Raw genomic sequence first — 25,500 nt, forward strand, 5'->3', positions numbered from 1 at the left:
GTATCTCATTGTTTTAATCTGCAAGTCCTTGATATTATGTGATGTTGAGCATCTTTTTGTATGTTTATTTATGATCTGTAATTCTTCTTTGGTGAGATAGCTATTTAGAACTTTTGTCCATTTTTTAATAGAGTGGTCTATTTATTGTTGAGTTTTAAGTGTTCTTTGTATGTTTTACATACTAGTCCTTCATCAGACATATTTGCAAAGATTTTCTCTCAGTCTATGGATTATTTTTCATTCTCTTAACAGCATGTCTTATGTTAATACAAGTTTTTAACTTTAATAAGATCTAACATCTACTTTCCTCATGGATCATTTTTTAATTTATTATTATTATTTTTTAAGATTTTATTTGTCAAAGAGAGAGAGTGTGTGCACAAGCTGGGGGAAAAGCTAGCAGAGGGAGAAGCAGGTTCCCAGCTGAGCAAGGAGCCTGTTGCAGGACTCAGTCCCAGGACCCTGGGATCATGATCTGAGCTGAAGGCAGACATTTAACCTACTGAGCCACTCAGATGTCCCTATGGATCATATTTTTGGTATTATATCTAAAAACTCATCACCAAACCCAAGGTCAACTCAGTTTTTTTCTATGTTATCTTCTAGGAGTTGTATTTTGTGTTTTGCTTTTAAGCCTATCATCCATTTTTAGTTATTTTCTGTGAAGGGTGAAAATTCTCTGTGTAGATTCACTTTTTTTCTCATATGGACATCCAATTCCAGTGCCATGTGTTGAAAAAAAAAAAAAAAAGCTGTCAGTTTTCCATTGAATTGCCTTTTGCTCTTTTGTCAAAGATCAGTTGACTTTATTTGTGTGGCTCTATTTCAGGGTTCTCTTTTTCTTCCTTTGATCTATTTGTCGGTTCTTTTACCAATATAATGCTGTCTTAATTGCTGTAACTTTATAGTAAGTCTTGCATTTAGGTAGAGTCAGTCCTCTGACTTTGTTCTCCTATGTTGACTTGATTATTCTGGATTTTTTGTCTCTTCATATAAACTTTAGCATCAGTTTGTCAATATCTACAAAATAATTTGCTAGAATTTTGATTGGAATTTCATGGACTCTAGAGATTAATTTGGCAAAAATTAACATCTTAGCAATTTTGAGTCTTTTTATCCATGTATGTGGAATATTTCTCCATTTATTTAGGCTGTCTTTGATTTCTTTCATCAGTATTTTCCTCATATAGATCCTGTACATATTTTGTTGGATCTATACCTAAAATATTTTACCAGAGGGGAGGGATGGTATTGTGTTTTAATTTTAAACTAAAGTTGTTCACTGCTACTGTAGGAAGACAATTGGCTTTATATTCACCTGTAACCCTACACCCTTGCTCTTTAGTTCCAGGAGTTTCATGGAGGTTTTTTGTTTGTTTGTTTGTTTGTTTGTTTGTTTTGGTGTGTTTTGTTTTTGTTAAGTCTTTGAGATATTTTTACATATCTCAAAGTATACATAAGTCTTTGAGATAATCATGTCATCTCTAAACAAATACATTTTATTTCTAACTTCCTGATCTATATACCCTTTTATTTCCTTTTTTTGTCTTGTGAATTGTTACCTTAACAATTTTTTTTTTTACTTAATAATTTTTGATGTGATTAAGTGAAGGAACTTGGAAGGGGGAACGTAATACAATCAAGGTGGTCCTAAATACAATCAGATGTCTGTTTATCAGAGAGTGGCAGAGGGAGTTTTGAGAAAGACAGGCAAAGGAGAAAGCCTTGTGAAGAGATTGGAGTGATATAGCCATAAGCAAAGAAATACAGCTGTCAGAAGCTAGAACAGACAAGGGAAGAAATTTCCGTAAAGCCTCTGAAGAGACTGTAGTCCTGCTGACTCCTCAATTTCAAACTTCTAGTCTCCAGAATATGGCAATAAATTTCCATTTTTTAAAGCTACCAATTCATGATAATTTGTTATGGCAGCCCTGGGAAACTAACACACTGATGTTCTCGAGGAATCAGCTTTTGATATGGATGATTTTCTCTATTGATTTCCCATTTGCAATTGCATTCATTTCTGACCTAAATTGTATTTTTTTCTTCTGTTTGCTTTAAATTTACATTACTCTTCTTTGTCTAATTTCCTAAGGTAAAACTTATGTTACTAATTTTAGATCTTTCTTCTTTTCTAATATATGTATTCAGTCCTATCAGTTTTCCTCTCAGCACTATTTTTGCTGTGTCCCACAAACTTTGATAAGTTGTATTTCTGCTTTCATTTAGTTCAAAATATTTGTCACACTCTCTGGAGACTTCATCTTTGACACATGTGTAATTTAGAGGTGTGCTGTTGAATCTCCAGATACTTTGGGAGTTTCCAGCTATCAGTTTGCTCCTTCAGGCAAATAATAGTTGACTTTCCTTGCTTATTTTTGAGGAAATCAGCTTATGCTCTGGTATAATAGGCCTTAGTTCTGAATGACATACAATTATAGGGAAATGCATTCAGTAAAGAATGTGGTTGAGGAGATTTAATATGTAAATCAAACAGTGAGGTGATTCCACTGACTTGTTACTTCTGTTGTCTCAGTTGGTTTTATTTGATAAAATAACTTGTTAAAGTTATTTCAGAAATAAATAAATTCTTTATTATAAACTAAGTCAGTTAATTCTGAACTTAAATTTTCAAGAATTTTACTTGATGTATGATCAACATATTTATTGATATTTATTGAAACGCTCCTGGATGCTACCTTTTATGATACAAAGTGGTGGCCACTAAGTATTTGTTGAATTCATTGATTAGAAATGTAACAATCATTCCATTAACTCTAAAAATCCATTAGAAAAAAAAAAAAAACAACATTTAATTGAGTGCCATCACCAAGATTGTGGCATAGATCATTTCCTTCTCTACTCTCCTTCACAAGAGGAACAGCTAATATCTATTCAAGAATAAGACACCACTGAAAGAATCATACAACACAGGGATGAGGCTGAAGCACCCCCTTGCACCTCAAAGACCAAGAAAACAGACTGAATGAGAAGATTAGAAGTAGTACATATTGGCTGCATTGCCCCTTCCCCAGTATAGCACAGCACCATATAGAGAGGTCTCGCCTGAGACACCAGTTCCTCCAGTGGGAAAAGAAAACCTGGGAAGACAACAACTCTCCCCCAGCATTGTAGGTCACTTTGTAGGAGCCTCTTCTCTGATCTTACACCACAGAGATTATCTGGGAGACAGCCACTGGGAATCTGACAGAAACGGGAGGATGGGTTTTTAACAGCCAGCTCACAGATGTTGGCAGACTGAGTTTCTATCCACAGTGCCCAAATAGTAATCCCAACCAGTGCCTTGGCTCATCTACAGAACCAAGCCAGGGGCACATTGTGACCAGAGAACTCAGTGAGGTACAGATCTGCCTGTTTCATATCCTCTAATGAGGAATTATACCAACGCTAGAGTCCAGATTGCCCATACCCAAGCAGAAATCACAACCCCACCCACTGTAGAGAATCCCTTCCAGCCCCAATCCTGACCAGAATGGCTGGCAACAACTTCTGGAAGCTGTGTAGCCCAACAGCATTTGAGCTGAGAAGCAAATGGACGGGACTGATCACCCTAAACCAAAGCCAGTACTGGGTTTGGAGACATCCCCCTGCTATACACAGGCAGAGAGGTTAATCCATAGCCAAACTGAGAATAGCCTTAGAGCAGCCCCTTTCATCCTCCTCCCCAAGCAAGGAAGATGAGACAGAGAGCTACTGACTATGGAAAGTATCTTCCAGACCCACCTGACCAGAAGGGCTGGCAAAAACACCTGAAAGTGGTGCATCCCAGCAGCATGCAAGCCAAGAGAAGAACAGACAGAACTAAGTGTAGAGAGAAGCCAGTGGCCCTAAATGGCCAGGGAACTTGGGGTGCAGGTCAGCTTGAGTTAAGAAAATAAAGAGCTTTGCCAGTTGTAGAGCTCTTTCTACGGCTGCACCCAGGCAAGGAATCTAATTTATAGCCCTGCTGAATGCAGCCTTTAGTCTGTTCAACCAGTGAACATAACCAGAGCACATGGGAAACTGTGTAACCCATTCAGGAGGCCTGCACACAGTGGCGCTTGAACAGAGAGCACAGCCTATGTCTTCCCCCATCTGTAGAGCAAAAGCAGTAGTCTCATCTGACCAGGGAATTGAATGCACACTCAGGCCTGATTAAGGACCCCAAATGATCTATATAGGCCCTATATAAGACCTATATAGTTCCGATCTGCTGCCCTGACTGGGCTGGGGAGCTAATTCATAGCCTTATCTGCTACTAAATGTAGTACCCAGTCCCAACCATCTGGTAAACCTGACCAGTGAATTCAGGCAACCATGGAGCCAACCCAACAGCCTCACTTGGGTAGGAAACCAAGGCAGCAGTCCTATCCAGCTGGTCTCAGCCAATGGTACAACCCACCTTTCCATTCCCATCCTCAGAGCTCAAGTAGTTACCTAAAAGTAGATGGAATAACAGACCCGACATGCCCAAAACATTACCAACAGACTCACCCAGAACCCAAACTTAGCTGACTGATAAAGATCTCTGCCAAAGCAAGCCTGTAAAGTCTGAAAGAGGAGCCCCATTATTCAAATGGGATAAAACCAATGTAAGGAATCAAGCATCACAAAAAATCAGGTAAATGGACATCACCAAAGGAAACTAATTAAGCTCCAATAACTGACCCTAGAGAAGTGGAGATTTTGAACTATCAAGCAAAATGTTCGAAATAACCTTCTTAAAGAAGTTCAGTGAACTATAAGAAAGCATAGAAAACTAAATGAAACTAGGAAAACAATGCATGAGAAGAACAAGAAATTGGACAAGGAAATAGCAACCACAAAAGATAGATAGAAATAAGGAAGGAAGGAAAGAAGGGAGATCCTAGAGTTGAAAAATACAATAACTGAACTGAAGAATTCAATGGTTTCACAAGTAGATTCACTTATGAGGAAGAGCACATTTAAAAAAAGAAGAAGAAGAAGAAATCAGTGACCTAGAGGATAGGATGTTGGAAATTACCCAGTCAGAGGAGCAAAAAGAAAAAAAAAAAAAGAAAAGAGTAAAGAAAGCTTATGAGAATCATGGGACACAATAAAAAGAAAAAATATTCACATTATGGGAAATTCAGAAGAAGAAAAAGAGAAATTATTTTTAAATAATAAAAACTATATTATGTATAACATATAAATAATAAAAACTATAAATAATAAAACTTCCTGACCCTGGGGAAGTAAATGGACATCCAGATCCATGAGGCCCAAATGATCCCAACTAGGTTGAACCCAAAGTAGGCTACACGGAGACACATAACTAAACTGTCAAAAGTCAAAGACAAAGAATTTTAAGAACAGCAAGAGAAAAGAGAGAAGTTATATACAAAAGAGTTCCAATAAAACTATGGATGGATTTTTCAACAGAAATTTCTGTGGCCAGGAGAGAATGAGATGACATACAAAATATTACAAGAAAATAAATGTCAACCAAGAATTCTATAACTTGAATTGAAAAGAATTCTATATGCTCTCCTTCAGAAATTAAGGAGGGATAAAGACTTTCCCAAGAAAAAGACAACAGAGTTCATTACCAGGTTTATTACTTACCTTACAAGAAATGCAAAATGGAGTTCTTTGAGTGGAAATAAAAGAATGTAATTAAAATGATAAAAACACAAAAGGGGGGGTGCCTGGGTGGTTGACATGGTTAAGGGTCTGTCTTCAGCTCAGGTCATGATCTCCAGGTCCTGGGATTGAGTACAGCATTAGGCTCCCTGCTTACTGAGAAGCCTGATTTTCTTTCCCTCTGCCTCTCCCCCTTCTTGTGCTTTCTCTGTCTGCTTGTCTCTCAAATGAATAAATAAAGTCTTTAAACACACACACACACACACACAAAAGGTAGCATAAATCTACCTGATAATGGTAATGGTAATGATAATGGTAAACATAGTAAGATTCTGCAATATGGTAAGGGTGGTGCGTAACTCAAAAATTCTGATCCAAACAATCATAAATATAAGATTCTGTTAGTTACACAGTATTTAAAAAGTGTAAATTATAACAGCAATAACCTAAAATGTAAGGGTGAGAAGAAGTAAAGTGTAAAGTATACAAATCATACAGGATTAATTATGAGTTTAAAAGAGGATATTACAAGTTTAAGCCTCATGATAACCACAAGGGAAAATCTTAAAACATTTATAGAAAATCTAAAACATTAATAGAAAAGCATAGAATAGAATAGAATGAAAGAAAAGAATCATATGAACATAACAAAGAAGTCAAACATACTAGTACCAAAAGATATCAAAACAGAAATAAAATATAACAGGATAAGAAACAAGGAGCAATGGATCTACAAAGCAACCAGGAAACAATGAACAAAATAGCAGTTATAAGTCTTTACCTATCAAAATTACTTGCGTATAAACAGACTAAATTCTCCAATCAAAAGACAGAGATTCCAATTAGTTAATATACAGTGTAATATTAGTTTCAGATATACAGTATAGTGACTCAGCACTTCTATACAATACCCAGTGCTCTTCACAAAAAGTGCACTTCCTTAATCCCCATAACTTATTGAATCCATTCCCCCACCCACCTCCACCCTGGTAACCATCAGTTTGTTCTCTCTGGTTAAGAGTTTGTTTCTTGGTGTGTCTGTCTCTCTTTTTCCCTTTGCACATTTATTTTGTTTCTTAAAATCCACTTACGAGTGAAATCATACAGTATTTGTCTTTCTCTCACTGACTTATCTTACTTCACATAATACTCTAGCTCTATCCATGTCGTTACAAAAAAATAAAATTTTTAAAAAATGGGGAAAAGCTAATTTGTAAATAATGAGTTAGTGTATATTAAAAACAAAGAGGTGAAATTGGTTTTTCTGAAAGGTGGCTAAAAAAAAAGACAGAATGGCTGAATGGATTAAAAACAACAACAACAATATACTGCCTTTAAGGGACTCATGTTAGCCTCAAAGACACACAGAATAAGAGTGAAGAGACATAAAAAGACATTTCAAGCAAATGGTAACTAAAAAGGAAGCAGGGTTAGCTATACTGACATCAGACAAAATATACTTTAAAAATTATAAAAAGAGACAAAGAAGGTTATTATATAATGATAAAGTGGTCACTATATCAAGACATTACAACAATTGTAAATATTTATGCACCCAACATTAGAGTACCTAAATATATAAAGCAAAAATTAACAGAGCTAAAAGGGGAAATAAACAGTAACACAATAAATAATAGTTGGAGACTGTAATACCCTACTCAGAACAATGGTTGGATCATTCAGACAGAGAATCAATAATGAAACAGCAGGTTTATACAACACTATACACCAAATAGCAAATAGATATATATAGAACATTCTATCCAGCAACAACAAAATACACATTCTTCTTAGGCACACAGGGAGCATTTTTAAAGACAGACCATATTTTAGGCAACAAAACAAATCTTAGCAAATTCAAATTCAAGAAGTTTGAAATCATACCAAGCGTCTTCTCTGATCACAATGGCATAAAATTAGAAATCAATAACAGAAGCAAAACTGGAAAATTCACCAACACTTGGAAATTAAACAACACTCTCCTGAAAAACCCATGGGGGGAAAAAAGAAGCAAATAAGGAAAAGATAAAAGAGTTTCTTGAGACAAACAGAAATGGAAACAAAACATACCAGAACTTGTGGGATGCAGCAATAGCAGTTCTAAGAGGGAATTTCACAACAATAGACACCTACATTAAGAAACAAAGAGTCCAAAATAGCAACCTATCCCTAGGTCTTGAGGAACTAGAAGAAAAAACCCCAAAGTTAGCAGGAGAAAGGAAATAATAAAGATTATAGCAGAAGTAAATGAAACCGAGAATAGAAAACGACTAGAAAATACTAGCCAGAATAGGAGTTGGTTCTTTGAAAAGATAAAATTGACAAACCCTTAATTGGACTAACCAAGGAAAACAGAGAAAGGACCCAAATAAACAAAATTATAAATGAAAAAGGAGACATCACAAGTGATATCACAGAAATTCAAGAGATCAGAAGAGGCAACTGTGAACTACACACCAATAAACTTCACAACCTAGTGAAAATGGAAGAATACTTAGAAACATACAAGTTACCAGGATTGAATCAGGAAGAAATGGAAAATCTGAATAGATCAATTACTAGCAATGAGTTTGAATTGGTGAATAAAAGTCTCCCGAAAAGAAAACCTCAAGACCAGGTAGCTTCACTGATCAATTTTATCAAATATTTAAAGAATTTACATCAGTCCTTCTTAAGTTCTTCCAAAAACTCAGAGAAGAGGGAACCCTCCCAAAAATCACTTTATGTAGCCAACATTATCTTGGTAACAGAATCAGAAAAAGACACTACTTAGAAAAATGCAGACTAATACCCCTACTGAATAAAGATGCAAAAATTCTCAATAAAATATTAACAAACCAAATTTAATAGTACATTAAAAGGATCATTTACCATGATCAAGTAGGATTTATCCTTGGGATTCACAGATGGTTCAACATGCACAAATCAATCACTGTGATGCATCACATTAATAGAATGAAAGGAAAGAATCATATGATCATCTCTGACACAGAAAAAGCATTGGACAAAATACAACATCCATTCATAATAAGAACTTATAACAAATTAGTGTCACACATTTGTATCATTGGAGTCTTCCATGGAAGGAGAAAAGAAAGAGGATGGAGCTGCAAACTTATACAAGGGAATAATGACTGAAAATTGTCCAAATGTGGCAAGAGACATAAGCCTACAAGAAGCTGAGAGAACTTTAAACAGGGAAACCCAAATAAATATACCCCATGACACACCATAATTAAACTTCTGAAAACTAAAGAGAAAGAATCTTGAAAGTAGCTGGAGAGGAACACCTTGCCTATAGGGGAAAACCATTCACATTAACAGGCATCAGTCAGAAGCTATACAGGACAGAAAAAAGTGGCACAATATTTTTCAAGGGCTTTAAGAAAAGCACCATCAAGACCAAATTCTAGATCCAGGGAAATCTACTTCAAAAAATAAAGGCAGAGGGCACCTGGGTGTCTCATTCAGTTGAGTAACAGATTCTTAGAATTGGCTCAGGTCATGATCTCATGGGTCATGGGGTTGAGCCCCAAGTGGGGCTCCACACTCATTGGGGAATCTGCTTCATGAGTCTCTCTTAAATAAATAAATAAATAAATAAAGCAAGCTTAAAAAAAAAAAAAAAAAAAAAAACTAAAGGGAGAAATCAGGGCACCTGGGTGACTCAGTCCATTAAGCATTAGACTCTAGATCTCAGCTTCGATTTTGATCTCCGGGTCATGAGTTCTAGCACCACATTGAGCTCTACACTGGTCGTGGAGCCTACTTTAAGAAAAACAAAAGGCAGAAATCAAGATATTCTCAGATGAAGGAAAAATAGGAGACTTTGTCAAGAAATATACCCTATAACAATGCTAATGGAGGTTATCTAAAAAGAAAGATAAAAGAAAAAACCTTGAAATGTCAGGAAGGAAAGAAGAACACTAAGCAAACTAAAGATACATAATGGGCCCTTTGAGTTTTCAAATTATGTTTGATGATTGAGGGAAAAATATAGCCCTCTCTGATTTGGTTCTAAATGTATGTAGAAGATATATTTAAAATAATTATAAATATTAGGATTGTTCTAGCTCTTTGAAAAATGCCAGTGGACTTTTGATTGGGTTAGCTTTGAAAGTATAGATGGCTCTAGGTAGAACAGACATTTTAACAATGTTTATTTTTTCCGATCCATGAACATGGAATGCTCTTCCATCTTTTTGTGTCTTATTCAATTTCTTTCATGTGTGTACTGTAGTTCTACAAGTACAGATCTTTTACCTCTTTGGTTAGGTTTATTCCCAGATATCTTATGGTTCTTGGTGCTATAGTAAATGGAATCGATTCTCTAATTTCCCTTTCTATCTTTTCATTGTTAGTGTATAAGAAAGTAACTGATTTCTGTACATTGATTTTGTATCCTGCCACATTACTGAATTGCTATATGAGTTCTAGTAGTTTGGGGGTGGAGTCTTTTGGGTTTTCCATAGAAAGTATCATGTCATCTGCAAAGAGAGAGAGTTTGACTTCTTCTTTGCCGATTTGAATACCTTTTATTTCTTTTTGTTGTCTGATTGCTGTTGTTGGACTTCTAGTACTATGTTAAATAGCAGTGGCGAGAGTGGACATCCTTGTTGTGTCCCTGAGCTCAAAGGGAAGGCTGTCAGCTTTTCCCCATTGAGGATGATATTTGCTGTGGGTTTTTCATAGATAGATTTGTATGGAACCAGAAGAGACCCCAAATTGCTAAGGAAATATTGAAAAAGAAAAAACTACAGGCATCATATTTCTGTTTTCAAGCTTTACTACAAAGCTATGATCACTAAGACAGTATGGTACTAGCACAAAACCAGACACATAGACCAGTGGAACAGAGTAGAGAGCCCAGATATGGACCGTCAACTCTATGGTCAAATAATCTTCAACAAAGCAGGAAAAAATATACAGTGGAAAAAAGACAGTCTCTTCAATAAATGGTGCTGGGAAAATTGGACAGCTATGTGTAGAAGAATGAAACTCAACCATCTCTTACACCATACGTAAAGATAAACTCGAAATGGTTAAAAGACCTCAGTGTGAGTCAGGAATCTATCAAAATCCTAGAGAACATAGGCAGTAGCCTCTCCAACATTGGACACAACAGTTTCTTTCAGGATATGTCTCCAAAGGCAAAGGAAACAAAAGCAAAAATGAACTTTTAGGACTTCATCAAGATCAAAAGCTTCTGCACAACAAAGGAAACAGTCAACAAAACAAAGAGGTAACCCGAGGAATGGGAGAAGATATTTACAAATCACACTACAGACAAAGGGCTGATATCCAAGATCTATAAAAAACTCCTCAAACTCAACACACACAAAACAGATAATCACATCAAAAAATGGGCAGAAGACATGAACAGACACTTCTCCAAAAAAGACATACAAAAGACACATGAAAAAATGTTCATCATCATTAGCCATCAGGGAGATTCGAATCAAAACCACATTGAGATACCACCTTACACCAGCTAGAATGGCCGAAATCAACAAGACAGTAAACAAGTGTTGGAGAGGATGTGGAAAAAGGGGACCCCTCTTACACTGTTGGCGGGAATGCACGTTGGTGCAGCCACTTTGGAAAACAGTGTGGAGATTCCTTAAGAAATTAAAAATAGAGCTACCCTATGACCCTGCAATTGCACTACTGGGTATTTACCCCAAAGGTACAGATGTAGTGAAAAGAAGGGCCGGCCACCTGTACCCCAATGTTCGTAGCAGCAATGGCACAATCACCAAACTGTGGAAAGAACCAAGATGCCCTTCAATGGACGAATGGATAAAGAAGATATGGTCCACATATACAGTGGAGGATTATGCCTCCTTCAGAAAGGATGAATACCCAACTTTTGTATCAACATGGACAGGACTGGAAGAGATTATGCTGAGTGAAATAAACCAAGCAGAGAGAGTCAATTATCATATGGTTTCACTTACTTGGGGAGCATAAGGAATAGCACTGAAGACATTGGGAGACGGAGAAGAGAAGTGAGTTGGGGGAAATGGGAGGGGGAGAAAAACCATGAGAGACTGTGGACTCTGAGAAACAAACTGAGGGTTTTGGGGGGTTGAGGGAGGTGAGCCTGATGGTGGGTATTAGGGAGGGCACATATTGCATAGAGCACTGGGTATGATGCATAAACAATGAATTTTAGAACACTGATAAAAAATAAAATTTTAAAAATATTATGAATAAGGGAGGACAAAGAAATGTTAATAGCAGTAAAGTGTCTATATTCCACTGGAGCTGGTAAAATAATGACATCAATAGACTATAATAATTTATGTATGTAGAATGATATACCTAGAGATACACTTTAAAAGACATTGTAGATCTATAAAAATGGAATTTCAAAATGTGTTCAAGTAACCTACAGGGAAGCAGGGGAAAGAATACAGAAAACAACAACAACAACAATAAAACTTCAGGAACAACAAACAGTGAAATGGCAGGCTTAAGCCCAAACTTGAATGTTAATGGTCCAAATATAACAACAGACAGAAATGGATAGATTGGATTAAGAATTATGGCCTGTGGGGCACCTGGATGGCTCACTTAGTTAAGCATCCAACTCTTGGTTTCAGCTCATGATCTCAAGATTATGAGATTGAGCCCCACATTGGGCTCTATGCTGGGCATGGAGCCTGCTTAAGATTCTGTCTCTCTCTCCCTCTGCCTTTTCATCCCCTCTCTCCCTCACCTTCTCTAATAAATAAATAAATAAATAAATAAATAAATAAAATAATTAAAAATAAAAATTATGGCCCAACTCTATGCTGGCTATAAGAAACTCACAGCAAATAAAATCATTAAATAAGAGAACAGAAGATAAACCATAAAAACACAATTCAAAGGCAAGCAAGAATGGCTATACTGGTATTTTATAAGTAGACTAAACAAAAATTTATCAGGAAGGGGCATTGAATTATAAAAAGAGCCCACCAAAAATACATAACAATCTTAAATATGTTTATACCAAACAAGGGAACTGAAAATATGTGAAGCAAAAACTGATGGAACTGAAAAGAGAAATTGACAAACCCACAACTACAGTTTGAAGGTATTGACACCTTCCTCTCACTAGACAGAAAAAAAAAAAAAAAAAATATCCAGGGATACAGAAGAACTCAACATGACCATCAACTACTAGGATCTAATCAACAGTTTTAGACATTCTGCACAAGAGCAGGATACATATTTCTTTGTAAATGCCAACAAAACATATACCAAGAGAGATCATACTCTAAGTCATAAAATCAACCTCAATTGACTTAAAAGGACTGAAATCATACAGTGTATGCTCTTTAACCACAGTAGAATCGGAACAAATATTGGTAACAGAAAGATAAGACAGATCTCCAAACACTTGAAAACTACACAATGCATTTCTAAATAATCCATGAATCAAAGAGGAATTCTCAAGGGAAATTTTTTTTAATTTTTTATTTCTTTTCAGCGTAACAATATTCATTGTTTTTGCACCACACCCAGTGTTCCATGCAATCTGTGCCCTCCCTAATACCCACCACCTGGTTCCCCCAACCTCCCACCCCCCACCCCTTCAAAACCCTCAGATTGTTTTTCAGAGTCCATAGTCTCTCATGGTTCACCTCCCCTTCCAATTTCCCTCAACTCCCTTCTCCTCTCCATCTCCCCTTGTCCTCCATGCTATTTGTTATGCTCCACAAATAAGTGAACCATATGATAACGATTCTCTCTGCTTGACTGTTCTCACTCAGCATAATCTCTTCCAGTCCGGTCCATGTTGCTACAAAAGTTGGGTATTCATCCTTTCTGATGGAGGCATGATACTCTATAGTGTATATGGACCACATCTTCCTTATGCATTCGTCCGTTGAAGGGCATCTTGGTTCTTTCCCCAGTTTGGTGACTGTGGCCATTGCTGCTAGAAACATTGGGGTACAGGTGGCCCTTCTTTTCACTACATCTGTACCTTTGGGGTAAATACCCAGGAGTGCAATTGCAGAGTCATAGGGAAGCTCTTCAAGGGAAATTTTTTAAAAACATGGAAGTCAGTAAAAATAAAAATACAGCAAACCAAAATATGTAGGACACAGCTAAAGCAGTGCAGAGACGAAATTAAATTAATGCTGATAATACTAAAATCCATTAAGGAAAATTGGAAATATATCAAATCAATAATCTAAGCCCCTACATCAAGAATCTAGAAAGAAAACAGAAAAATAAATGCAAAATAAGCAGGAGGAAGAAATAATAAAGATAACAGAAAGAAGCATATAAGAGCAGAAAAAAGGCACTTCACCAATATCAGGAATGAAACAGAGGATAGCACTATAGAATTTACAGATATTAAAATAAGGATTACTGTCAACAACTCTACACACATAAAAATGGCACAACTTTAAAGTAATGGACCATTTCCTCAAAAAAAAAATGCACAAATTTTTGATACATGCAACAAAAAATTTTTGATACATGAATCCCCAGAAAATTATGCTGAATAAAAAAAGACAGTCCCAAAAGCAACCTTTCCACTTATAAAACATTCTTGAAACAACATTATAGAAATGGGAAACAGATTAGAGGTTAGCGTTTCCGAAGGGGAAGGAGTGGTGGGGAAACATGAGGGATCCTTGTGGTGATGTAACTGTTTTTTGTCTCTACTGTATCAATGTCACTATCTTGGTGGTGCTTTTATACCATAATTTTATAAAATATTACCATTGTGGGAAAGTAGGTAAAGGACAACAGGGATTTTTCTGTGGTATTTCTTGCCAACTGCATGTGAATCTACAATGATCTCAAAACGAAGAGTTTATTTTTAAAATATCCCCAAAAAAGTAATGGAATGAAGCATGAGTAAAGGTAAACTATGGAACATATGGAGCTGTACCTTAAGATACAGAGAAAAGGAAAGGAAAGAAAATTTATGCGATCCTTTTACAATACTCGAGGCCACTTGCTCAAATAGAGAATTTAAGCAACAACATCCAGTAAATAACTTTTTGCATGCCTCCTGTAGAGAAGCCCCTGAGTTAGGCCCTAGAAGGAAACAAAGAAGAATAAAACATTATTCCCTCTTTCAATAGTATTAGAACCTAGTAGGAAAGAAGACAAGTATATAATAGCTACAGAGGATAGTAGAAAGTGATGAATATAATATAAGGAATATAGAAAGGGTATGGGAGCTCAGAGGAAGAAGCGTCCCCTTGGGCAGGAGGGTATGGGGGGTAACTTCGTGACAGCTGTTGCAGTCTAGATCTTGAAGCGTGGTGATGGGGGAGGGAAAGGAAAAGTGAAGGCAACAGCGTGAGCAATAATGCAAAGGGGAAAGTGCGACGGCATTTTCAAAGAACAATTTATATTTCCATTTGGCGAGAATAAAAATTTTGATAGAGTATGTAGGATGAAATCTGAAAAGTAGAATGGAATTTTGGACTACCTTGAATATCAGACTAAAACCTGGGACATCAACCTAGAATTCTGTATCCCAGAAAATTACCCTTCAAAAGTAAAAGAAAATAAAGACTTTCTCAGATAAACAAAAATTGAGGGAATTTGTCGCCAGTGCACCTGTTTGCAGAAAATGTTAAAAGAAGTTCTTCAGAGAGAAGGCAAATCACAGGTCAGAAATTCAGATCAAACTAACTGATGCAGTAAACCAGGAAGTAAATACAGACACTATCGTCTCAGAAAATGTACACTTAGGATAGGGTAGCACATACTTCTGCCTTTCATACTTGCTTTGTCTTTATTTATTTTAATTTGGTAAAACAAGCCAAACCTGCCTCTTTTTTGTTTTTCAGAATGATTTAAGAATGTTATCAGTAAGTGATAAAGGTTAAGAAAACTAGTTATTTCTCCCAATTCATGAAAAACCTGTAGAAACAGGCAGTTGTTTTTCATCAAACTATTTGTAAAATGTCTGAGTATTGTATAACATATCATTCAAAATTAGAGATAAATTATTTCTTTTAAGAATCACTCAAGGTAGGGGCGCCTGGGTGGCTCTGTGGGTTGGGCCTCTGCCTTCGGCTCAGATGATCCGCATCTGTCTCTCTCTGCCTGCCTCTCTGCCTACTTGTGATCCCTCTCTCTCTCTGTCAATTAAATAAATAAAATCTTAAAAAAAAAAAAAAAAAAAAAAGAATTACACAAGGTAAGTGCCCTTTCTTTACCAGGTGTTGTGCTAGGTATTTTCACATAGCTAGATCACGTCATTTTGTTCTCATGTGAACTCCATGAAATTTTTCTCATTGTTCTTGAGTTGATGAAATTAATACTCAGAAAGGTAAAGTATCTTCCTAAGGTCATACAGAGTGAATGACAGGACTGAAATTTGAATCTTCTTCAAAGTCCAAAGCCAAAATCTTTGCATGTACCCCAGGTTTGGCATTTTTGACACATTAGACTGTCTCCTGCAATGGAAGATGCGTAGCATCATCTCTGGCCTCTACCCATTAAATGCTAGTCATACTCCCCTCCTCAAGTCATGACAACTAGAAATGTCTTCAGATGTTGCAAACGGCCCCCGAGGGACAAGATTACTCCTAGGTAATCTTATACAGTGGTACCTCACCTGTAAATTTTTAATTTGAACATATTCATCCAATTAAAGCAACATATATAAAACACTTGATTGATTGAGCAATTACTGTAAATAAAAGAAGAATGAGCAGAAGATGAGTGCATATTGTAGGATGCTGAGTAAAGTGACTCATGAAGGATTTAAGTTAATACCTGATCGTGGAGACAAAAGAGGAAGCCAGGAAAAGTAGCATTAACACTTGGTATAAATGGAAAAGTACTAGTTGCAAGAATAAGCTGAATCCACGTGTGACATTACATTTGAGAGAAAGCAAGTTCTGCAAGCAGGAAAGCAGATAAGCTCAGGAGAACGTAACTATCTGCAAGCAAAACATAAAAGTGGGTCATAAGCTTGATAATTCCAAGGTAGTTTAAGCTGAGGCAGTTCAGAGGGTCAGGGACTAAGAAAAGTCACGACCACGGACTTGAGGGAATTGAAACTAAGACAGAAACCACTCCAGAGAGGGTGGGAGGCTTTGGAGGACCTGGTGGTGGGTATTAAGGAGGGCACGTATTGCATGGAGCACTGGGTGTGGTACATAAACAATGAATCTTGAACACTGAAAAAATAAAATCAAAAAACAAAAAAGAAAAGAAAAGAAAAAGAAACCACCCCAGAAAGGAAATCCGTTACATGCTGCTTACTAGTACAGTGCCCCATCCAAGGGTATTTTCAACCCTGGCCTGCTGTCGGACTCAATGTGGTGAGCAGCGTAAGAGGCAATGTACGGTCTCATTTGCTTTGGATTAGAATTATAATATGAAAAATTACCAAGTAAAAATATCTTCAAAGTCTCACTTTCTATAATAACAAAAATTTTAAAAATAATTACATCACTTGAAAACTGTAAGAGTGAGTGGAAACCTTGCAGATTATTACCTCATTAGTTTCATGATAAATGTAAATAATTGCCATTCTTTGTGAATACTGGATGAGCCACAAGCTTTGGAACTTCTGAGACTGATTTAATGGCTCTTTTCTGCTGTTGTTTTATCATTTATTCTTACTAAAATTCAAGTATTTTCCAAAACGACGTCATTTAAGACCAATAAACTGTAATTCTGCTGCCATTGCTAGAAATGCATCTGAAAATCAATAACTTTGAAAAGAGGTTAAATGTGATTTGACTCTATGAAGGAAGCTAAACAAGGTGGCCCTAGGGAAGAGCACTCTGAGGGAAAAATAAAACAGTATTAAAACAAAAATAAACTTTAAATGGTAGAGATTTATATATGCTAGGAATCTAGCCCCTCTGCTTCATCTTTACTCTGATAAGAAAGTGTCCTTAGAAATATCCGCATTTTGATTTATTGAAGTTACTAAGGAATGTGTCCCCATTTTAAAAAATTGCCCTTTGTAAATAGAGTGTAAAATTGGGAAGTAGATCACAAGATGACACTGAAAAAAACTACAAATTATTGTAAGTTCTAAGAAGAAAAAGACTAGGGTCATTGAGACAGAATAACAAAGAAGGAACACCAGAATTTAGGTTGAAACGTCATAAAAGCTTTATCTGAGAAAGCAGTATTCCTGCTGAGACCAAATGAATGAGAAGTTTGTCAGGGAGAGGAGAGAGACATTGCAAACAAATGCTTCAAGCAGGAAAAGCTTGATGTACTTGAGAAACTGAATGTCTGGCTAGACGATGAGGAGGAAGAGAGAACAAATGATACGGGGCTCTGTGGTTCATGGCCAGCTGGGAGGAGTGTTTCACCTTTCAGTCCAGGAGAAAGACTGGGTTGAGATTCTGGTTCTGTTGGCTGTGTGAGATTAACTAAAATACTGCCCTATGTTTGCTTCAATTTCCTCATCTATTAAAAAAAATATTGATAGGACTTCTCTCATAAGTTGTTGTGAGGTTTAGTGAGTTAAAATAGACAATTTGTTGTTATTTGTAGAGATTTATTCTGAGTGCAGTGAGATGGCCCTGCAGGATTTTAAGTGGCATTATCTGTTTTATTGTTTTAAAACATCATTCCAGCTACTGCTTCTGTTTGAGAAAGTCTTGATGGGTATTTAAAGGTTTCCAAGGCATTTTGAATGATGAGTAGAGTTTTGAGCTTGAGAGTTAGGGATCCCAGTCACAGGTCCAACTCAGAGAAAAATGAGATATAAATTTGAAAAACAATTAAAGGACAGGCAACCAGAAAGTGATGAATGATTAGGAAATTAAAATTGGGATGGATGCCATGGTTTTAATAAAGGTGAGATTTTAAAAACCGCATCATTGATTCTTAATATTTAATTGGCAAGAGTATACTGAATAGTGTTATGGACATGGTAGACAAATGCAGAATTCCCAAACGAAGCTGTCCCCTGTGAACTTAAACAAGACCATATGCATAAGGGAAAAACATAAAGGAAGAGTTAAGCCAAGATTTTTTAAAATAGGTAATAAAAAGCATTGCCATTAAAGAAACAATGATTTATTGGACTTCATTCACATTAAGAACTTAATATTCATCAAAAGGCAATATTAAGAGAGTGAAATTGCACTGCACCCCTGTAAGAATGACTATAGTTTACCAGTAGGGAGAATACTCGAAGGGAGAATGTAGAGTAATTGTGACTCCCCTATACTACTGGTGAGAGTGTAAATCGGTAGGGACCACTTTGGGGAAGTTCTGCTCAGCATCTGCTTGATCTGAACATACATACACCCTATAGAGCAGCTCTTACTTCAGAAAGGAGTACTTATGTCCATTATATTTCAGAGAAGGGGGGGCAATGAGTACTTAGGTCCATCAAAAGATAACATACAACAATATTAATAGCAATAGTGGAATGATTAAATGAATTGTGGTATATTTATATAACAGAATACTTCATAGCAATAAAAGCAGTGAACTACATGCAACAGTAGGATGAATCTCATAAGCCTTATTAAATAAAATGAGCCAGACCAAAAGTTCAAAAACAGACAATACTAATCTGAATAGAGGTTGAATAAGTGATTGCTTTGGGAAAGGGGAATTAACTCGAAGGGAACAGAGGGGAATCTTCTGGGTTTATTACATATTTTGTTCTTTACATTTTGTCAAGCTGAATTCTTTGGATTTGTGTACTCTGTGTAATTTAAAATATAATTAACAATTAAAATGTAAGTAATAATCTCTTAAGTGTAAAGAACATAAAGAGACTTTTTTTTTTCAAGCTTTTTTGTTTTGTTTGTTTTTTGTTTCTTTCTTTCTTGGATCTTTCAAGTAGCCAAAGAGGTGGCTTGATGGAAATGAACATGGAATAAGAGGAATCAGAAAGTGTGAAAAAACACAGAAAGGATCGGAAAAGGGGCAAGAGATGGGAACCTTTAGGCATATGGATTGGTCGAAAGAACTTAGAAAAAATGAAATAAGGGTTAGATACCAAGGTGAAAACTATAAAGAAACATACTTCTTTGTACTCTACAAATACAGCACTAAACACCTTTCTTATTTTTGCGTAGTAATCAACTGGCCGCAGTTTAGTAGCGGTCTTTTTTTCTAAGAACTAATTTGGATCTTGAAATGATGTCTTTTGGTGTGCTGACTGTCCCTTTTTCATGTCCTTCTTATTTCTGTGTGACACCTTCCACAAAGTGAGCACACTAGAGAGATCTATAGGTTACTTAAACAGAAAGAAGAAATATATAATTACTTGGTTTGAACAGTTTTAAATAAAGTATCAGACTAGATATTCAGCCAGTACTAAAGTTCCCTGACAAGCTTTTTGAAGCTTTCAGAATTATATTACTTTCTTTCACATCATCAATCTGTTTTATATTGTTAGGTTGTTTTACTTCAAGTCTCCAATCGACATTTCTTTTGAATGCATATACTGAAATGATTTTATTTAATAAAAAAAGAACATCTCCTGTGTGGATTTTAAATTTCCCTTATTAAATATTTATATTTTCAAAATGTCTTTATTTAATTGAGTGAGGTGTGTGGTGCCATTTCAAAATAACCTCAGGCGGTAGGTGTAATGACATATCAAAGATTTGACCTTTAGCATTTTAGGGTTCTATTTGTCTGCATTTTCTTCTGCATTCATTTAGTCTTAATTTATATGCTATTTTCTCTGTATGACTTAATGAGTGGATATATTTGGCATGAGATTCATTAACAAAAAGAAAAGGTACCTGAATATGTATTATTTCTGTGCAGTCAGACTAGTGATTTTAACTTCATTTATATCTGTGTATGGGTTGACCGGTGCTCGTACAGCCCTCATTCATTCTCATTAAGTGCTCAGCTGAAGAAAGCCTGGATCTGCTAAACCAATGCCCATTCTCTTACTTCTCACTTCTTCGCAGTCAGCTTGTCGTATTCTTGTATTTACCTCGAGAGGCTTTCTTTTCCAATTCTCTGCTATTCCTTTTAAAGAAAACTGAATGTAATATTTACACTGATGTCATTAATTTAACATCTTGCAGCATCTTCTTGCCTGCTTGGGTAACATCAATGATCATTTGGGTAGCTTTCAGCCTAGAAGCAGGGAAATAGAATAATTATCAAGGATAATATTGTGATAATAAAAATTATTTTTATTTACCCATTTAAGTGGGTCTTCATTGATTTTTAGAAATGGGTGTTTCTTATGGAGATTTTTGTTAAATAGATTATAAATATTGCATATTTATTTCAATTATTTATTTTTATGTTTTTCTCAGTTTACACAAATCTTTATCCCAAGAAGAAAATCTGAAGGATCAGTTTAACCATACCCTTAGCACGTATGAAGAAGCTTTAAAAAGTAGGGAGAACATTGTGTCCATCACTCAACAAGAGAATGAGGAACTGGCTACCCAACTGCAGCAAGCTCTGACAGATCGAGCAAACATGGAATTAGAGCTTCAGCACGCCATGGAGGCCTCACAAGCGGCCAATGACAAAGTGCAGAAGTAAGTAATATGATCTTGCATGGTTTCAAAAGCATAAAACAAAACAAAACAAGAACACCTTTTTTGCAGCTAAATGATAGATTATTTATTATTCATGCTGTTAATGGGTTATGACAAAAGTAGATTGAGCCAAATGGAGTTTTTTATTTTTTAGATTGCCTATCGTGCCCATAGTTGGGGGTCAAAATAGTCATTCACTTGGGAATTGTGGTTACTGTTGAGGGTAAACCACTTTTATTTAATAACTGATCTTCATTAGTTCCTGGAGGCCATACCATTAAAATCCTTTCATAGGTAGTAGGTAAAGTTATTGGCAAGGGGAAGAGGCAGTCAAGTAACCAACTTTACTCACTTAGCTTTGTGATAATCCTGCTTGAGTTGAGATCATCTGTGATTTTGCAGTCTGAGACCTCTAGGCATATGGAATAGTTACAGTGGACTTAATTTGCATGTGTGGTTCTTCTGAAGTATTCAGGGCAGCTTTTCACAGTGCATAATTACATTAGTTTATTTTCGATGACCTTTGCATTTTTGTTAAAATTTAAATAAAGCTACAAAAACCAATCAGTCCTTAATGATAGCCAGCAAAACATTAACATAGGGCATATCATACAAAGAGATAAATTGTTAATGTAAGGGACTTGAATTGAACACTGTAGCAGAATTTCCTAAGGCAACTTTAATGGAATGGAACTTGTCATTTTAAATAATCCCATCTTCATGTGTTGTTAACAGCATTTTGCCATTCATACACTTAATTACCTTTAGTTCCTAAGAGATACTTTTTCCTTAATTTTTTTCAGTCTCACAATATGAAGTAGTGCTAACTTCAAAATTCTTACTTCTTACCACTTTTTATTTGAAAATAAATCATCTCAACCATTTCCCCAGTGTCCCTGAAATTACATTTGAATGGTATCCCAAGGTCAGGTAAATCTGTAGTTAAGAACCCTTTTAAAAGAGATCAGGAATTATGCATATTAAAATCTTTATATAATCAGGGTACCTTGAAATTTATGATTTATAGTAAGTATTCAATTTTTTATAGGTTTAAAGATTAAGTTTATGTTCAGTCAGAAGCTATATCCAGTTATTTACAGTGTACATTAACATTCTAAAAACACTAAGATAGGGGCGCCTGGGTGGCTCAGTGGGTTGGGCCGCTGCCTTCGGCTCAGGTCATGATCCCAGGGTCCTGGGATCGAGCCCCGCATCGGGCTCTCTGCTCAGCCAGGAGCCTGCTTCCTTCTCTCTCTGTCTGCTTGTGATCTCTCTCTGTCAAATAAATAAATAAAATCTTAAAAAAATAAATAAATAAAATAAAATAAAAACACTAAGATACACAGGTAGGTCTCATTGCATTGTAAATTACAAATCAGTACCTTTTGACAGTCAGGGTCTGTTAGCTCTGTTTGCTTAAAGTCTACAAATAATTACAAATATCCAAATTTTCTTTACATGTAATTCTTGAAATTTATATACCTGACTAAAATTCCCTAAAACAGTGCTTCCCAGAGACCAATTAAATTTCTGTAAAATCTTTGGAAATGTCAACCTTTTATTTTTTAGATCTCATCAACTATTACTATTGTTTTATAAAACATAATTTTAATAATACTTTGTATTGTTATAGAAGTATATCAGTATTGAAGTAGAAAGATCACCTCAGATAATGCTTTAAGTTGAATAAGTTTAACCTTTTGAGAAACTTACTATATTTTCCTAGTCTTCACATTTAACCATGGGCAGATCAAAAGGTTTTAATGGAATGACACCAATCAACAGACAGAGTTTAAGTTAAACAATTACGTCATTTAAATGTTAAATTTCAGTTTGAATGCTGAATCTTTTATTCTTACTTACAGCAATAAGACCTGGATGAAATACGATGAGGCTCTCCTGCTTGTATTCAGTCCGCTATATTTTTAGTTGCCCTCAATGGGGCAGTGTACCTTCATTGCAGTTAATGTGGACATCAACCTACTTTATAGCATTTAAGAGGCTAATCTTCCAGGAAACCAACTTAAAAGTCTTTGTTAGGTGGTATTAGTAGCAATTATTTTTGAAGGTCCTTTGTAGCATGTCAGTATTCCAGGCAGTAACTACAGTGTGAACTATAAAGGTGCATATTTGTCCTTTTCCTTTCACAACTAAATTTCTTGAATAACTGATCTATATTCAGCATCTAATTTTTCAATTCCATTTACTCCAGAGCTACTCAATACACTATGGCTAGCTTTTGTACTGAAACAGTTCTTTTTAAGATTACCAGCAATTTCCTGTTAAATTCAGTGGCACATTTCTAATTATATTTTTATCATAAAACTAACATATGATCATGGTAAACAATGGGTAAGGATGCTCCCATATCTTTGCTAACTCATAGTGGTTTAAAAGCTCAGAATCTGGATGCAAAATATATAGGTACGTGAACTTGTACTCTTTATTTTAAAAACACTGTGCTGCTGCAGATAATAATACATGGTTAGTAATACTCCCACTCATAATGTTGTAAGAATTAGATGAGATAAACATGTAATGCTTTTAGAACAATGCAGCTTGCATCGTCCCTCCTTGTCTTGCCATTTCACTCCACACTGTAATATCCCATTCTTCAGAAGGGCTCTATCTTTTCCAGACCAAATACCTTTATATATGTGGGTTCCTCTGCTTAGAGCCTTTTACCCTTTCCCTCATGAAAAACTTACTCATCCTATGAGATTCAGTGCAGCAGAGAGGATAGAGGCAGGCTTTATAGTCAAGTCAGACAGACCCGTATTTCAATCCCTGCTTTCCTACTTATTACCTGTGAGATTTGGGGCAAGTTACTTAACCCCAGGAAGCAAAAGTTCCTCAGTTGAAAAATTCAGACAGTATTACTGCCTTCACAGGCAGGTTTGATATGAGTTTGATAGACTGGATACCATGTAAGATACCTATTTCAGTGCCAATTACTTTATTTTCAGTATGTTATAAATTATTAGTATAATCATACTCATGCAACTGACAAGACTTGTTCAAGTATCTCTTCTCTGCAAAGGCTTCTTCAACTTCCTAGAAAGTTAAATATCACTCTCTTCTCTGTGTTGTCATAGTATGTTTGTTAAGGATTCCTCCCCTGAAAATAAAGTCCTCGCCATTCTCCTGTATCTCCCATCTCAGTAATGGTCTTCAGCAGCTTCAGCACCGTCTTTATTCCCTCACTCGTTCTGACTTTTCACATTCACTTTGCCGTGAGTCTCTGGTTTTTCTGTGCTGCTGAAGAATCACCTGATTTCCCCTATTCCATCCTCACTTGTTAATTGCCTCATTTCAGGACCTCATCATCCTCCAACTAATCTGAAATAATCACAAGACTAGTTTATCTGCTTCTAGCTCTCAGGTATGTCTTACTCGCTGCCGCCAGAGGGAAGTTTTCTAAAATGAAATCAGGTTCTATTACTTTCCTATTTGAAATCTTTCAGGGCCCTTCATCCCTACACGCAAAAGCATAAACAACTGAGCAGGGTATATGAGGCCTATCACCTATCTAGCCTTCTCCCATTCCCTGGTATCATTTCCTCCCACCACCCCAACCACAGTATCTCTATACAAGCTATTTCTTCTTCTTAAAGCATATTCCTCCCTTCCAGTACCAAATTTTTGTTACTCATTAAAGTCTAGTCTTAATGTCACCTCTGTGATGTTTCTTTATGTTTTTATTTTTTCATAGTACCTAATCCATATCTTTGTTAAAGGTCTTAATCATCTAGGTGTTACAATTGCTTTATCTGTTTTCCTGTCTACTTCCTGCAAAATTACCCATCATTGAGCATTCTCAAGACATAAACAGTGTTCCCTTCATCTTTGTATCCATATCGCCTCCAAATATTCACCGAGATGCCTGCTATAAAGTAGGTACTGTGTAAATACTATGAACAAATAAACTAGAACAGTTTAAAAGGTTGATGGGATAACGGAATAAAGTAAAAGCTGGTCAGGTCAGGAATACACAGGAAAATTTCAAATCTGCTCTGATCTGCTATAGGCCCTAGGTAAAAAAAAAAATTTATTCCAACCAAGTACCCTATGCTAGTCCAAGAATTTCATAGAAAAGGGGACGCCTGGGTGGCTCAGTTGGTTAAGCCGCTGCGCTTGGCCTTGGGTCATGATCCCACGGTCCTGGGATCGAGTCCCACATCAGGCTCCTTGTTCAGCAGGGAGCCTACTTCTCTCTCTGCCTCTGCCTGCCACTCTGCATGCTTGTGCTCTCTCTCTCTCTCTCTGACAAATAAATAAATAAAATCTTTAAAAAAAAAAAAAAAGAATTTCGTAGAAAAGTATGACTTTTGTGGCCAGTCCTGCCTGCCTCCCTCCGTGGCACCACGACTCCTATGGTGTCTGACTTTCTATTGGGCTTTTAGCCCTTTTTCTATGCACCAGCTTC

At 36.2% G+C, this 25,500-nt stretch overlaps 1 protein-coding gene across 6 annotated transcripts in view; it reads left to right on the forward strand.

Annotated features, from left to right (window-relative positions):
* MIPOL1 (mirror-image polydactyly 1) overlaps positions 1 to 25,500 on the forward strand; it is a 327,451-nt gene that overhangs the window by 257,359 nt on the left and 44,592 nt on the right. For 5 of the 6 annotated variants that reach the window (XM_059181948.1, XM_059181951.1, XM_059181950.1 and 2 more), the window contains one exon: positions 20,844 to 21,074. The exons of the other annotated variant lie outside the window; for it this stretch is intronic. In XM_059181948.1, the coding sequence (XP_059037931.1) occupies positions 20,844 to 21,074 (231 nt within the window). The remainder of the gene's footprint in view (positions 1 to 20,843; positions 21,075 to 25,500) is intronic. 6 annotated transcript variants of the gene reach the window in all.

Source organism: Mustela lutreola, chromosome 7 (assembly GCF_030435805.1).
Source record: "Mustela lutreola isolate mMusLut2 chromosome 7, mMusLut2.pri, whole genome shotgun sequence".
Lineage (NCBI taxonomy): Eukaryota > Metazoa > Chordata > Mammalia > Carnivora > Mustelidae > Mustela > Mustela lutreola.